General features: G+C 27.2%; 1 protein-coding gene across 1 annotated transcript in view; it reads left to right on the top strand.

The window, feature by feature from the left end:
- Positions 1-16,593, top strand: part of LOC126882672 (fatty acid synthase-like) — a 410,665-nt gene that overhangs the window by 79,928 nt on the left and 314,144 nt on the right. The window contains 1 exon segment of the mRNA XM_050647647.1: positions 5,874-6,081. Within this exon segment, the coding sequence (XP_050503604.1) occupies positions 5,874-6,081 (208 nt within the window).

Below are 16,593 nucleotides of genomic sequence, written 5' to 3' on the forward strand. Positions count from 1 at the left end.
GCTATTAACAAATTTTCAGCTTGCTATTAATCAACTTTTTTTCATACGCGGGTTCCAGACCTATATATTTAAACATATTTTAATAAACAATAAAATTTTTATTAACAATATTCAAAAACAGCGATTTTGTCGTCCGTTTTGCAATAACTTTTTTGTTTATTAACCGATTTTCATTTAGCGTATCTCATTCGATGTATCTTTTTTTCTCAAAAAGTTACCTGTGGACATCAAATCTTTAAATAAACAAGTTTTTAAGTTATGAGCAGAAAACTAAGTTTGGCGTTTTGATTGTTTATTTAAAAATTGTTCCACTAAAAAATTGATGAATCCCAAGATGGAAGTCTTTTTGTAATATCTCATACTACACATTTCAACTGTCAAACCTCGTCTTTTCAATTATGTCGAAAAACGGCTTATTTTTTACTAACTTGATTGATCTAAAATTGAAACGGCTCAAAGCCGATGTTAATGGATAACTACCGGGAACATGAATCCCGTACCTCTGTGATTATTATACATTGAGCTTAGAAAATGATGTACCTATTCCTTGACGGGTATTTGCATATTAAGAGGATCGGAACGTATTTCCGGCTGCAATGCTGTTCAAATGGGGATTCATTTTTTTCAAATCCTGAGAAAACTAATAAATATTTTTGAAAAATTTAAACGCAGAATAAAAGATTACGTTATTAGCGAGGGCCGAAAGTCCCTGAGAACTTCTATAATGTTTATTTTAATAAGTTGCAGGGATGAAAAACTAAGAGAAAAGTTAGTGTGATTTTTAATTTCAAATATCTCATTCAAAATAAACTTTTTATTTATTCTAAGGGACTTTCGGCCCTCGGTAATAATTTAGTCTTTCATTCTGCGTTTAAATTTTTCAAAAATATTTATTGGTTTTTTCAGGATTTGAAAAAAATAAACATAATGCCGTGGTAATATTTTCCAAATCTATCTTTGTCTTACAACGCACTCAGCCGAATATAATATTGTCAGCATATATTGTCAGTCAGACACTGACAATCAGTGACAATTTTAAATATTTGACATTGCATCGGGAATATGTTGAGTTATTGATTAAATATTATTGATATATAGTGTATTTGATAAATAATTTATTTAAGACGTGAACTTAATAAAAAGTTATTTATTGTGTATTATTTGTGGAAGATCCAAGCAGAGAATACATCAGGATAATATATATTCTGTGATCCAAGTATTTTGTTGTTAAAGATGTTCAAAATTGTAAGCGTTCCATTTCAATATATTATTAAAAAATCACTTTAACAATTTTCGTCTTTTCTCGATTGAGTATTAGTTTTTGTTGTACAAATAAATTATTACAATCACTGAATACATAGTTAGTGAAAAAATTATCACATTTATTAACTGAATTAATAATTTGCAATTATAAAAATAACAGTTATCCAAGAACATTCAAAAGCCATCTCTTTAAATTAATGATGACATTTTCAAGTAGAATGACATTCTAGTAATGTTTACATATCCATACCAATGTGAATTTTACTACACGTCATTTGCCGTGTAAAGACAGAAAAAGTAGGGATTCACGTAAAATATTTGCGAATTATGTACCCATAGCCTTAAAACGGATTTATACTTATAGATGTATAATTGGTTAGCAATTACAACACTCCAAATAGTACAACACTCCAAATCAATGAGACGAGTAAAGATAATTTGACACAAAAATAATTGATCATAATATGGTAAAATGACAATAATTGTAATTTCTAGGTTAGTACTTTTCAGAAACGTCAATGAACGACATATCAATGGTAAATTTTACGTCATTGGTATATTCAGACATTGTATAGTGAAATTTGATTTTATATTTATTTATTTTTACATTAAAATATTAAAAATTTTTAAATATTAATATTCTGACAAATATGTCTATAAATATTGATGTTTATATAAATATAAATATAAATATATAAATAATCAAGTATATTCAAATGGGAAATAAGCCACAATTTTACCTAAAAATGATTTTATTACCGTTTCGACGCCCAAGTCGGGTGTCGTTGTCAAAATACAAAATAATACTAAATAAACAAAAATGTTGTTGCTTAGTAAAAAATTCTTCTAATAATTTATTTAATCTGACTCATTTATATCGGCAATTCAGACACGTATTATACATTTTAAAGTCGTCTACTTTAAAATGTATAATACGTGTCTGAATTGCCGATATAAATGAGTCAGATTAAATAAATTATTAGAAGAATTTTTTACTAAGCAACAACATTTTTGTTTATTTAGTATTATTTTGTATTTTGACAACGACACCCGACTTGGGCGTCGAAACGTTAATAAAATCATTTTTAGGTAAAATTGTGGCTTATTTCCCATTTGAATATACTTGATTATAAAAATGCCACAAGAAAATAGCTTCAGAACAACATAAATATAAATATAAATATAAATATAAATATAAATATAAATATAAATATAAATATAAATATAAATATAAATATCAATATAAATATAAATACAAATATAAATATAAATATAAATATAAATATAAATATAAATATAAATATAAATATAAATATAAATATAAATATAAATATAAATATAAATATAAATATAAATATAAATATAAATATAAATATAAATATAAATATAAATATAAATATAAATATAAATATAAATATAAATATAAATATAAATATAAATATAAATATAAATATAAATATAAATATAAATATAAATATAAATATAAATATAAATATAAATATAAATATAAATATAAATATAAATATAAATATAAATATAAATATAAATATAAATATAAATATAAGTATAAATATAAATATAAATATAAAAAAAATATAAATACAAATATAAATATAAATATAAATATAAATATAAATATAAATATAAATATAAATATAAATATAAATATAAATATAAATATAAATATAAATATAAATATAAATATAAATATAAATATAAATATAAATATAAATATAAATATAAATATAAATATAAATATAAATATAAATATAAATATAAATATAAATATAAATATAAATATAAATATAAATATAAATATAAATATAAATATAAATATAAATATAAATATAAATATAAATATAAATATAAATATAAATATAAATATAAATATAAATATAAATATAAATATAAATATAAATATAAATATAAATATAAATATAAATATAAATATAAATATAAATATAAATATAAATATAAATATAAATATAAATATAAATATAAATATAAATATAAATATAAATATAAATATAAATATAAATATAAATATAAATATAAATATAAATATAAATATAAATATAAATATAAATATAAATATAAATATAAATATAAATATAAATATTATGACAACTGTCAGATTTAACTAAAATCTCATGTATTGCGACATTTTTAAAATCCTATATGACGTCAAAATTAATGACGCACTGAAAAAAGGGTTTGGGATCCACTATACTAACATTTTAAGTATACATTTTTAAAGTTTAAATCTATTGTACGAAAATTATTTTTATTAATTTTAATTTTAAAATATTTTTTTAATTTTATTTGATTATTAACTATGGATTGACTATAAAATTAAACTGATCAAATATATTAAGAATAATAAAAAATATGTGAACTGATAAAAACGTAGACTATGGATAATTAAGAAGTTTATGTAACAGAGAGAAGAAATCTAGATGAAGTTAGTATTTAAACTAGTAAACTAGTATAAAACAAGCAAATCATTTTCAAAATCAAATAAAGAAGTAATAATTGAGGCTCTTATAACACAATGGGTCTAAGTGACGATTTTAGAAAATTGGGTTTTAAATAGAAAAATAAACTTCCAAACACATAGAAAACATGGTGGCTTCAAACTTTCTACATAAACTAACAATAAAATGATCAAAAATGACATGCCATTGAAAACATGCTAAGTAGTACCTACCTAGATTTTTTAAATTCGTCTAGAAATTTTCACAAAATTTTCTAAAAACTTGGCGCTTAGACCCCTTGTGTTCTAAGAGCCTCTATTGTGAATGGTAAACTCATCAATAATTTGCGCTATGCAGGCGACACAGTACTACGAGCTTCTACTCAAAATCTTTAAAAATTACTTGACAGTCTCGTTGAGAGCTGTAAAGAAGTAGATCTGGATCTGAACATACGGAAAACCAAAATATGCGTAATAAATCAACAACAGAATATAAAACCGTCTATAGTCTATATATACCATAAATAGTAAAAAATTTGAGAAAATTGATCAAATTGTTTACCTTATATATCAGTTAAACTGTAACGAAGAGAGTCACGGTGAAATTAGATCCAAACTTGAGCAGGCCAGATCCGCTTTGAGAAGAATGGCCAAGGTTTTAAATAAGAGAGACCTAAAATTAATATTGAGGATCCACCTACTTAGCTTTTACTTGTTCTCGGTCTTCCTATATGGTGTCGAGTCTTGGACTGTGAGTAAAAGCGGTATTCAGTCAACGGTAAAAGTGATCTACATCACCTTGGCTTCCTAATTGTGGTGCTATAGAAGAATTTTAAAACACTAAAAAGGGGGTAAACCCTGTAGTTGGCTGTATACCTTCAATACAACATACAACAACGTGGAATGAAGTAAACACTTCTGTTGTATGTAGGCATATGAATTTATTAAAATTCTTAAAATTTATCCACAAGGGAGTGGAAGTACAAAACGTTTTCGGTCAAACTGACCATCATCAGTGTAAACGTCCAGTGTACAAGTAATTGTAGTTGGTTGTTAACCTCTCACTTGAACACAAGTACTTACCTTGTGCAATTTTCGAGCAAGGATGAAATACATTCACATGTCGTGATCTTTAAAATCTTAAGACATCGACTTAATGTCGACCACTTTTCTAATCCAGAATGTAACAATAATGTAATTTAGAGGTTTTTACACCTATTGAAATGGCTAGTTACAATTACTTGTACACTGGACGTTTACACTGATGATGGTCAGTTTGACCGAAAACGTTTTGTACTTCCACTGTGGATAAATTTTAAGAATTTTAATAAATTCATATGCCTACATACAACAGAAGTGTTTACTTCATTCCACGTTGAAGAATTTTAAAAGTTTTTTGGGTGGAGAAAATTCTAAACTCCACAATAGTAGAACGTCTCAATAAGACTACGGATGTTATAAAAAGCATCAAGAAGAGAAAGCTGAAGTACTTCGGATATGTAATGAGAGGTTCTAAATATAGGTTGGTATGGTTTGTTCAACAGTAAATGGTTTGAGTTCAATTAGTGCTGTCGTAAATATTATTAAATTTATCTGACCTGGCCCATTGTTAAGACGCACCCGGAGCGATAAACCACCGAGGTAGACAGAGTTGGTCTTTTGCAATTAACACTGACTAGACGGTACTCCCATAATAAAGCCTAAAATAAATTTTACCTGAAACCGGGCCTTTTATACTATTATCGGTTAATCCGGGCTGTTTATAGTGGTAACTAATTGAACTTAATCATTTACTGTTTAACATACCATACAAAATATTGTGCAAGGAAAAATAGCAGGACAACGCAGTCCAGGACGAAGAAAGACTTCATGGTTGAAGAACTTACGAGATTGGTATGGTATTGATACAAGCATGCCATTTATGGCGGCCTGAATAAAATTAAGATAGCTATGATGATAACCAATGTGCTGAACGGACATGGTACATGAAGAAGAAGAAGTATCTGAAGATACGAGAGACATTTGTATGGGTGTCGCTAATAAGAATTTAAATCGAAAAAATCAAAGAAACTTTTATTTGCTAATTTGTTAGGTTCATTGAAATGTCTGAGTAATTATTATGTAATTTTTATTTTAGGTGTTCATTACAAACAAGGTGAATCTCAAGACTGTGCAGGCAGAATTCTTCTGGAAAAAACCGTAGAAGCTATTTTTGACGCTGGTATGAATTTGGAAGACTTTGAAGGAACTAATACAGGCGTTTATGTTGGTACCTGTACAAGTGAAACCGAGCAACGTATAATGATTGATCATGTGGGGCCAGACCCAAAAACAGGTTTTACTGGGTATGTTCCAATACTACTTTTCAATCTCGTGGGTATCGAAATTTTTACTGCCTCATGGTTTTTTTATTAAAATTTAAGCAAAAACAGTATTTATTAATTTTTCATGAGTTTGAAAAGTTGAGGTACGAGCGCAAGCAAGTGCCGCAATTCAAACGTGTTACACACTATACTTTTTCTACAACCACATATTTTGCTAAAACTAAAAATCACAATTTCCAATCGAAGATTTATTATAACAATAAATTATAAATTTTAAACTGTGTTAATTAATACTAATCAATTTAAATTCCTTAGGGGAAGGTGGGGAATACCGCGCGCCGGGGAATACCGCGCACCATGTTTCTCGTTCTCTGAGAATTATTATAAAATTTCGGCTAGTGCTGATCTCTAGCAGTCAACCAACCAAATAATGTCGATTATTGCAAATTCTGTAAAGTTCACACCCGTGGCGCTAATATGCATTTATCTGTTTGCAACGTGGCCGTTATATTATTTTGCTGTGACAAAATAGGCAAGGTAAGCCAAAATGTTTAACTTATTTAGTTGTTTTTGAGTTTGTTTAAATCTATGGTGTTTTAGCCTTTTTTTAACCATAATTTATCTTACATTAATTGCCCCACTTTTTTTATATTTATTATTATTTGGAAAATATACGTGAGGGATAATACGGCGCGGTTTTTACCCGTGTTGAGTTATGTGGTAAAATATTTATAATAGGTACCTACTTTATTTTTTTATAATTTTTTATTTTACATAGATTTTGTTGATTAATGGCTTTTATTTGGGCGTTTTTTAGCTTATGTTATTAATTTACTTTTTTTATATTACCAATAATTGTTTATCAAAATAGACAATAAGTTTGTTTCGCAGTTTAATTAAAAGTTTAAGTTTTTTGTTTGTTTAAAAAATTTGTTTAAACAGTTTGCAAATATTTTGTGTTTTTTTAATACGTATTTACATAAATATCATAGAATGTATCATAAATTTTGAACGTGCGATATTGCCCCACTCTGTGCGCGAAATTACCCCCACGGGATGGGGAATATCGCGCAAATGCACTAGTGTAGAAAAAATATTATTATTATTTAACTGTTTGAATAGAACGAAATTGAGCATAGCCAAGTTTTGGCCAATACCATACCCAACAGGCCAATGCAAATTTTATTTTTAAAATCAGTTTTAGTTGCTCGTAATCACCTTTTCCGCTTAAGTGCGCGATATTCCCCACCTTCCCCTATACCTAAACAAATTACACAGAAATCATTTAAAAAATTAATGCACTATATTAATTTGTTTGAATTTAAACTATTTGAAATAATTATTACAAAATAATGTCACATTTGACGTTATATAGTATTTTTACTACAAAAGCGATATTACGTAGGTCAACATTTTTGACGTAAGAGAACTGTCAAAACATTAGAATGTGACTTTTCATTATTGTCATGTTTATTATCAGCATGGCAATAATGAAAAGTCACATTCTAATGTTTTGACAGTTCTCTTACGTCAAAAATTTTGACCTACTTAATATCGCTTTTGTAGTAAAAATACTATATTTACGCAGTCATGGATTTACACCATTACAGCAAACCTACTCCATTCGACGTATCTTGCTAAGGTTGCTAAATCCTTATTGGTTAATTGATAATTATAAAATATTTGTTAAGAATAAAATTCTAAAATAAAACAGATACTTTTTCTACAACCACAAATTTTGCTAAAATTAAAAATCACAATTTCCAATCGAAGATTTATTATAACAATAAATTATAAATTTTAAACTGTGTTAATTAATACTAATCAATTTAAATTCTTTATACCTAAACAAATTACACAGAAATCAGTTAAAAATTAATGCACTACATTAATTTGTTTGAATTTAAACTATTTTAAATAATTATTACAAAATAATATCACATTTGACGTTATATTTACGCAGTCACGGATAGGTGCGGCTAAAGATACATTGCGGCTCCCTAATTTGCGCAAGCGTCAAAATATTTACAACGTTGTCATGTTGTTTACACATTGACATCGCCGGGAAATTCAAAATGCTAGCTCGTGGCAATGAATCTTTTATTTTGACAAATGACATAATAATATTTTTGTAATGTAAACGTAAATATAAAAATAACCTATAAAAATAAAATTCTATTTTATTTTACCTGTACCTGTAAGGGTATTAAGAAAATATATAAGATCATTGAAAAGAGTAAAACGTTGAATTTAATTATTTTGTCAGTTAAAGAACAACTTAACCATCATACAATATGGAAGTGCTATTTTAGGTTTAGAAGTTTTACTTTTAGAAGTACTTTTGCATATTATGATGGTATATTAAAATGGAGAATTATGGACAAATGACACAATTGCAGAATCTTCAGACAGTAGTTGAAGTGCTGTATAATCAATCACAAATTGCCTCAAGAATTGTTATTGAAACGATATTTGGTATTTTATGAAGAAAAGATTCCCCATATTAATATGTGAAATGAGATGCAAGTTACCTTTTGTTTGAAGAATAATATCGGCTTGTATACTTTTACATAATATTGCAGTTTTTAATAGAGAAAACATTGAAATACTGGAAAAGGTGGATGCTGTTAGTTAATCAAACCAGCTGTGGCAGTACCTACATTTTCAACCAGGAGCAAATCTAGTGCAACTAAATTTTGTGTGTGTTTGTTTTAAAAGATTATTCTCCATTTAACTCAAGCCTAAATGGTTCCCACATAACAATTTCATGTTCTTGGTAGATTCGATAATCAATATTCGATAAAGGTTTATTCCAAGAATAAACTTTTACGAATATTCTAAGTAACTATGTACATGAATGTGCTCAGTATATTTGGTCCGAGAATATTCTTTGAAGTATATGCAAAAAACATGAAATTTAGAATGTTTTTATAGTATATGCTATGCTTCTACTACACACATACTAAAAAGAATATATTCCGACGAATGTTGGTAGTATAATATGCTTCGAACATGACGGAAAGGTCATTGTAATGTAGTATAATGTTGATAATTTTAATTTTATATTGGAGTGCAGTTTGTTAATAAATTTATAAATAAATAGGTACAGTAAAACCTCGATATAACGGACTAATTGGGGGGACGGGATGTCCGTTAAAGCCGAAAGTCCGTTATATAAAAATAGGTTTAAAATCAATTAAAAATTTATTTTTGAAAATATGTACTGTATTTAGACAGTGTATAAATCTGTAGGTTAAAAAAGAATCAAGTTTTGTTTAATATTTTTTACTTTTTTACTTCATCAAAGAACTTTCTGTAATATACTCGTTTGGTTGCCAAAATTATTCACTGACCCATGTGTTGAAAAAGCGATGTATTTTTTGAAAAAAACATACAATTATTAAAATTTCCGTCTGCTGAATGTCGAATAGTTTCAGTACGCCAGGGCAGATAAATAAAAATGAGCGATTTCAGGGTAAAAATCAATACAGGTATTTGAAGGTGCTAAATCGTAGGGGGGACATAGTTAATTAAAAATACATACAGAGGTACTCGCAAATCAACCTCAGTTTTTTATAAACAAAGGCTAAAGTCAGAAAATATTGTTTTTTGCCTGTAGCATTTTTTGTATCATGTTTACAGCAAAAGTTGTATTATGAAAGTTGTGTATCATAAAAAAACGATTAATTTTAATTTTGATTAGTTAAAATTGATAGATAATTAACCAAGATATTTGCAAAAAACCACATTTTTTGCACTATTTTGTAAATGTTAATAACTTTTACTAAATATGCCCTAAGGAACATATTGTACCTTAATTATGAGGATATTATGTGCCTTTATTATAGTGCAAAGTATCAAGAAGATCGTTTTGTTAGTTTACGAGTTACGTTAATTGTTTATCCAAAACATTGAATGTTTAAACATCTATTGTTGCCCAAGGAGTATCTTCAGGGCATTTTAGCAAAGTGAAATGAGTTTTTAAAGACTCAAACTACTAAGAAATTAAAAAAAATGATACATTTATTATTTAAATGTTCTTAAACAAGTCGTTTAATAAATAGCGAGTTTTTTCCTTATAAATATTTAGAATAACTTTGTTATTTTTCACGACAAATAACTATAATTAGTTGTATCAGAAAAGTGGTAAAAAACACACATTAAAAACTAAAAATAAACTTTCTATGACCAATAATACCCAAGTTATACTTTTTTTTTTGAAAAATCATATCTGTATTGTTTATAAATATTAAGAGTCGTAATTTGCAAAAAATCATAATAGACATCTATATTTTACATTGCAATTAATAACTACAGTATATCTTCTATTTAAAATGAGTAATAACTCTTTAAAATGAAGGTACTCGAGCTGACTTAACTGGGACCGTGTGATGGGGGAAGGATCTCTGAGTCCGCTTTCGCGCTTCGAGATTTTGGTATTGAAAGTTCAAATTGGAGCACTTGAAAATTTTTACAATAACTCCGCTTCCAGAGAACGTAGAGCCTTCATTTTTTTTTTAAATTGGGGTAACTGGACGAAATAATAACGACTAGCTAATTTCCATTTACCGGAAAAATCGGGAAATTCTGGAAAATGGACTTTTTTATTCAACATTCATTTACAACGTTAACACTAATATATTTCAATAAATATTTTCACAACATATTATAAATTTGTAAATAGATAATAAATGTATAGTATCTTTATATACATACAGGGTGGTTCATCGTATTTGCCTCGGTCTCTGTACGGAAAACGACTTGATATTTAAAAAAAAATTCTTGACAGCAATTTACAGGGCAATTAACACTACAATCTAAAACTCATGAAAATTATACAGGGTGCTTCAAAAAAGAGGGGTATACTAAAGTTATATTTTCTCTTATGGAACACCCTACTCGTGAGCCATTTTTGAATTTTCCTTAAAAAATAAGCTATATTTTTATAAGGGTTTCCTACACGTAAATACATGGTGTTTTGATTTATTTCGATTTTTATAAGAATGTAAGGTTTAAGAAAAAAAATTAATATCTACGAATCTAAGAATCGGTGACAAATTTTTTCTTGGATCTTTATAATAGACTATTCAGCATATTGGAACAGATATTTATTGTAATAATATTTATAAATATTTAATCGTACATTTGTAGATTTAAAAAGTAATTAAAACAAAAACATTCAAAAAAACTGAAAACATAAACAAAAACATACCTCATTATAGGGCCAAAGCTAGTTTTAATGTGTATCTACATGTTTTGTGTTTCTCCACAATACACCAGGGTAGAAAAATAAATATGAGCGATTTCAGGGTAAAAATCAGTACAGGTATTTGAAGGTGCTAAATCGTAGGGGGATATAGTTTATTAATAATACATACAGAGGTACTCGTAAATCGACCTCATTTTTTTATAAACAAAGACCAAAGTCAGAAAATATTAGTTTAGTATAGTTTACAAAATCTCAAGAAGATCTGTTTGTTAGTTTACAAGTTATGTTAAATGTTTATCCCAGACATCCAATGTTTAAACAATCATTGTTGCCCAAGGAGTGTTTTTAGAGCTTTTTGGCAAAGTGCAATGACTACTTAAAGACTCAAAGTACTAAGAAAGTTAAAAAAAAATAATATATTTTTTTTAAATGTTGTTAAACAAGTCGATAAAAAAATGGTAAGTTTTTTCCTTATAAACAATTAGAATATCTTTGTCATTTTTTCTGATAAATAATTATAATTAGATGTGTCAAAAAGCTGGTAAAAAAATGTACATTAAAATGAAAAAAAACTTTCTAGGACCAATAATAGCCAAGTTATTCTTTTTTTTTTGAAAAATCACATCTCTATTGTTTATAGATATTAAGAGTTGAAATTTTTAGAGCATGGTAATAAATATCTATATTTTATATGACAATTGATAAGTACGAAATATCTTCTATTTAAAACGAGTAATAACCCTTAAAATCAAGTTACTCACGCTGACTGAGCTGGGACCGTGTGATATGGAAGAATGTCGGAGTCCAGTTTCTCGCGTTGAGATTTTGCTATAAAAAGTTCAATTTGGAGCGCTTGAAAATTTTTACAATATCTCACCTCCCAGAGAACGTAGAGCCTTTAATTTTTTTTGGGGTAACTCGACGAAAGATTAACAACTAGCTAATTTTCATTGGCCGAAAAAATCGGAAAATTCTGGAAAATGTATTTATTATTTAACATTCATTTACAACGTTAACACTAATATATTTTGATAAATATTTTCATAAAATATTATAAATTTGTGAATAAATATTAAAATATAATTATAGTATGTATACAGGGTTGTTCATTTTATTCGCCTCGGTGTCTGTAGGGAAAACGAACTGATTTAAAAAAAAATTCTTCATAGAAATATACAGGGCCATTAACACTACAATTTAAAAATAATATGAATTATACAGGGTGCTTCAAAAAAGAGTGGTATATCAAAGACATATTTTTTATGGAACACCCTACACCTGATGAAATTTTTGAATTTGCCCTTAAACAATAAGCTAGACTATACCTAAGTACAGGGTGTTTTGATTTATTTCAGTTTAAAAAAAATATAATGTTTTAGAAAAAAAAATAAACTGGTATTTACGAATCTAAGAATCGGTGACAAATTTTTTTTTTTGATCTTCATAATAGACTATTTAGCATATTTAAGCAGATTTTTATTGTAACAAAATTTATAATTACATGATCGTACAATTTCAGGTTTAAAAATTAATTGAAAACAAAAACGTTCTCAAATTGAAACAAAAATGTATAGATTATAATTATTGATCTTCGTTAATTCTACACAGTTTTTGAACAGGTTCATCAATTTCTTCCACATTATCCATAATTTCTTAAAATGAACAATTGTACCGAGCTTTGCATAAATTGCAAAGATGATACTGACAAAAAAGATGCTACAACCTTTTGACAGTTATTATAGATGACAAAAGTGAAGTTGAAGAAGATTTGTTTAAAAAAATTAGGGATAATGTTTAAGAAATTAATAAATCTGTACATAAACTGTGTAGAATTAACGAAGATCAATAATTATAATCTATACATATACATTTTTTCTTAATTTGAGAATGTTTTTGTTGCCAATTAGTTTTTAAATCTAAAAATGTACGATTAATGGCCGGTTTCACCAACGACGAATAGTAGTTTATTCTATGATTAAAGTTATTCGACCAATAAACTGACATATCTCCATTTTACTAACGTCAAATAAGACTTATTTTATTTATTTATCAAAAAAATACTTACCCTTTGAGTAAATTGGCAAGTTAATCTGACTGTAAATGTTTAGAAGAAAGTAAATTCGCCAGTTTCACTTTAAATTATTAAAATTATATTGAAACAAAATATAAACTTAAACATCTAATACATTTTATTCGACGAATAGTATTTATTGATTTATTTGTTGTTGGTGAAACTGGACCTAAGTAATTATAAATTTTGTTACAATAAACATCTGTTTAAATATGCTAAATAGTATATTATGAAGATCCAAGAAAAAATTGTCACCGATTCTTAGATTCGTAAATATTTATTTTTTTCTAAAATTTTACATTTCTCTAAAAATTTATATAAATTAAAACACCCTGTACTTAGGTATAGTCTAGCTAGCAGCTAGCATATTCTTTCAAATTGAGCAATTCAAAAATTTCATCAGGTGTAGGGTGTTCCATAAAAAATATATCTTTGACATACTTTTTGAAGCACCCTGTATAATTCATATTATTTTCAGATTGTAGTGTTAATGGCTTTGTATATTTCTATGAAGATTTTTTTTTAAATCAAGTCGTTTTCTGTACAGACACTGAGGCGGATAAAATGAACAACCCTATATATAAATATATATATACATACTATAATTATATTTTAATATTTGTTCACAAATTTATAATATTTTATGAAAATATTTATCAAAATATATTACTGTTAACGTTGTAAATAGAATGTTGAATAAAAAAATCCATTTTCCAGAATTTTCCGATTTTTCCGGTCAATGAAAATAAGCTAGTTGTTATTCTTTCGTCGAGTTACTACAATTTAAAAAAAAATTGAAGGCTCTACGTTCTCTGGAAGCTGAGATATTATAAAATTTTTCAAGCGCTCCAAATTGAACTTTCTATAGCAAAATCTCGACTAGAGAAACTGAACTCCGACATTCTTCCATATCACACGGTCCCAGCTCAGTCAGCGTGAGTAACTTGATTTTACAGGGTTATTACTCGTTTTAAATAGAAGATATTTCGTACTTATCAATTGTCATATAAAATATAGATATTTATTACCATGCTGTAAAAATTTCAACTCTTAATATTTATAAACAATAGAGATGTGATTTTTCAAAAAAAAAAGTATAACTTGGCTATTATTGGTCCTAGAAAGTTATTTTTTTCATTTTAATATGCATTTTTTTACCAGATTTTTGACACAACCAATTATAATTATTTATCAGAAAAAATGGCAAAGATATTCTAATTGTTTATAAGGAAAAAACTTACCATTTTTTTATCGCCTTGTTTAACAACATTTCAAAAACAAATATATTATTTTTTTAACTTTCTTAGTACTTTGAGTCTTTAAGTAGTCATTGCACTTTGCCAAAAAGCTCTGAAAACACTGCTTGGGCAACAATGATTGTTTAAACATTCGATATCTGGGATAAACATTTAACATAACTTGTAAACTAACAAACAGATCTTCTTGGGATTTTGTAAACTAATAAAGGCACTTAATTACCTCATGATCAAGGTACAATAAGTTCCTTACGACCTATTTAGTAAAAGTTATTAACATTTCAATAATAGTGCAAAAAACGTGGTTTTTTGCAATTATCTCGGTTAATTCTTGATGGATTTTAACTTGTAAAAATTCAAATTAATCGTTTTTTTTGTGATACATAACTTTTATAACACAACTTTTGCTGTAAATATGATACTAAAAATGCTATAGGCAAAAAACAATATTTTCTGACTTTGGCATTTTTTTATAAAAAAATGAGGTCGATTTACGAGTACCTCTGTATGTATTTTTAATTAACTATATCCTCCCTACAATTTAGCACCTTCAAATACCTGTATTGATTTTTTTCCCGTTTTTATTTTTCTACCCTGGTCTACAGGGTTTAGCAGGAGCGTTGTCTAAATTCAATAAATATTTCACCACCTCTTTCGGCTGTATTTCCAGTTTCTTCTCTTGAAATTTTCTAACAGCAGGTTTAAATTCTTTAAAAAGGCCAATTTCTGAAAATATCTGTGGTGAACCATGCCTTATTAGAGCTATACTATGAAACGGGCAGATGATGCATTATATCTTTGACAACTCTAGGTTTATGAGATTTGCCAATGCTCCTCTAATAGGGCTTTTCATTCACAGTGATTTGTTTCGAGCTTCTGTCATATGTCACATAATATTAATATATCTACGACATACGTTATTGGTATCTACAATAATACAAACCAAAGACGTATGACATAGATATATTAATATTATGCGACACATGACAGAAGCTCGAAACAAATGACAATCGATGAAAAGCCCTATTGTTGGCAAATATATGCAATCCATCGGCGTTAGTACAAAGCAGTGCTGATATTCTGTCCTTGCTGATTTTTCTTCCAGAATTCGATTTTTCATATTTTTTGCATTCAAATTTTTTTTACGTTTGATTAGATTTTTTGTCCGTTATATCCTAAGTCCGTTCTATAGAGGTTTTACTGTATATTATATTGGTGACTGATTTAAGTATTTTATTATTATTAGCAGTTTATTAATAAATTTATAAATACATACATGATATTGGTGTTTGATTTTGAGTATCCTTTAAAATTTATTTTATATCTCATTCTGTTAAAAGGACTTCCACAACTAGCAAAAATGTATGAACAAAGAAGTTATTTTGAAGGACAAAAATAATAATAGAAAAATTAGCTTTATAGTGTTTTTTTTATTAATTTTTTTGACTGTATGTTTAAATAAACAAAATCTGATGACACGAAAATGAAAGTGTAATACATACTTTTGGTTGAAAACTTTATAGATTATGGGCCGGTACTTTATGTCCCGGTTAAACCTCGGTTAGCTAATCGGGAAAAAAAGTACCTCTTTGGGCCTCTTGCGTTGTAATATCATGTACTTATAATCATAATATCATCATCATTGGCTCCACAACCCATGGTAAGTCTTGTGACCTGTTCCAGAATCAGCTTCCTATCCCTCACCTTGGTTTTCCAATTTCGCACTCCTAATCATAATAATAAGTATAATTGTGTTTATGTCTATGCTATGCATATATTTCTGTCCTTATTAAACCCGGTTATCTAATGGCGGTTTAACGGGGACATAAAGTACCAGCCCTATATCTAATATAATAAAGGATTAAAATTCCAAAAACCTTTGTTTTATTGTATTAACCTGTTTAATATAATACCATAGGTATATTATGTTACATCTGTTGAATTGAACTGTACTTTCGAATCCAGAATTTTAACAAACCCTAAACTTTTCCACAATC

This window comes from Diabrotica virgifera, chromosome 3 (genome assembly GCF_917563875.1).
Source record: "Diabrotica virgifera virgifera chromosome 3, PGI_DIABVI_V3a".
NCBI classification, from domain to species: domain Eukaryota; kingdom Metazoa; phylum Arthropoda; class Insecta; order Coleoptera; family Chrysomelidae; genus Diabrotica; species Diabrotica virgifera.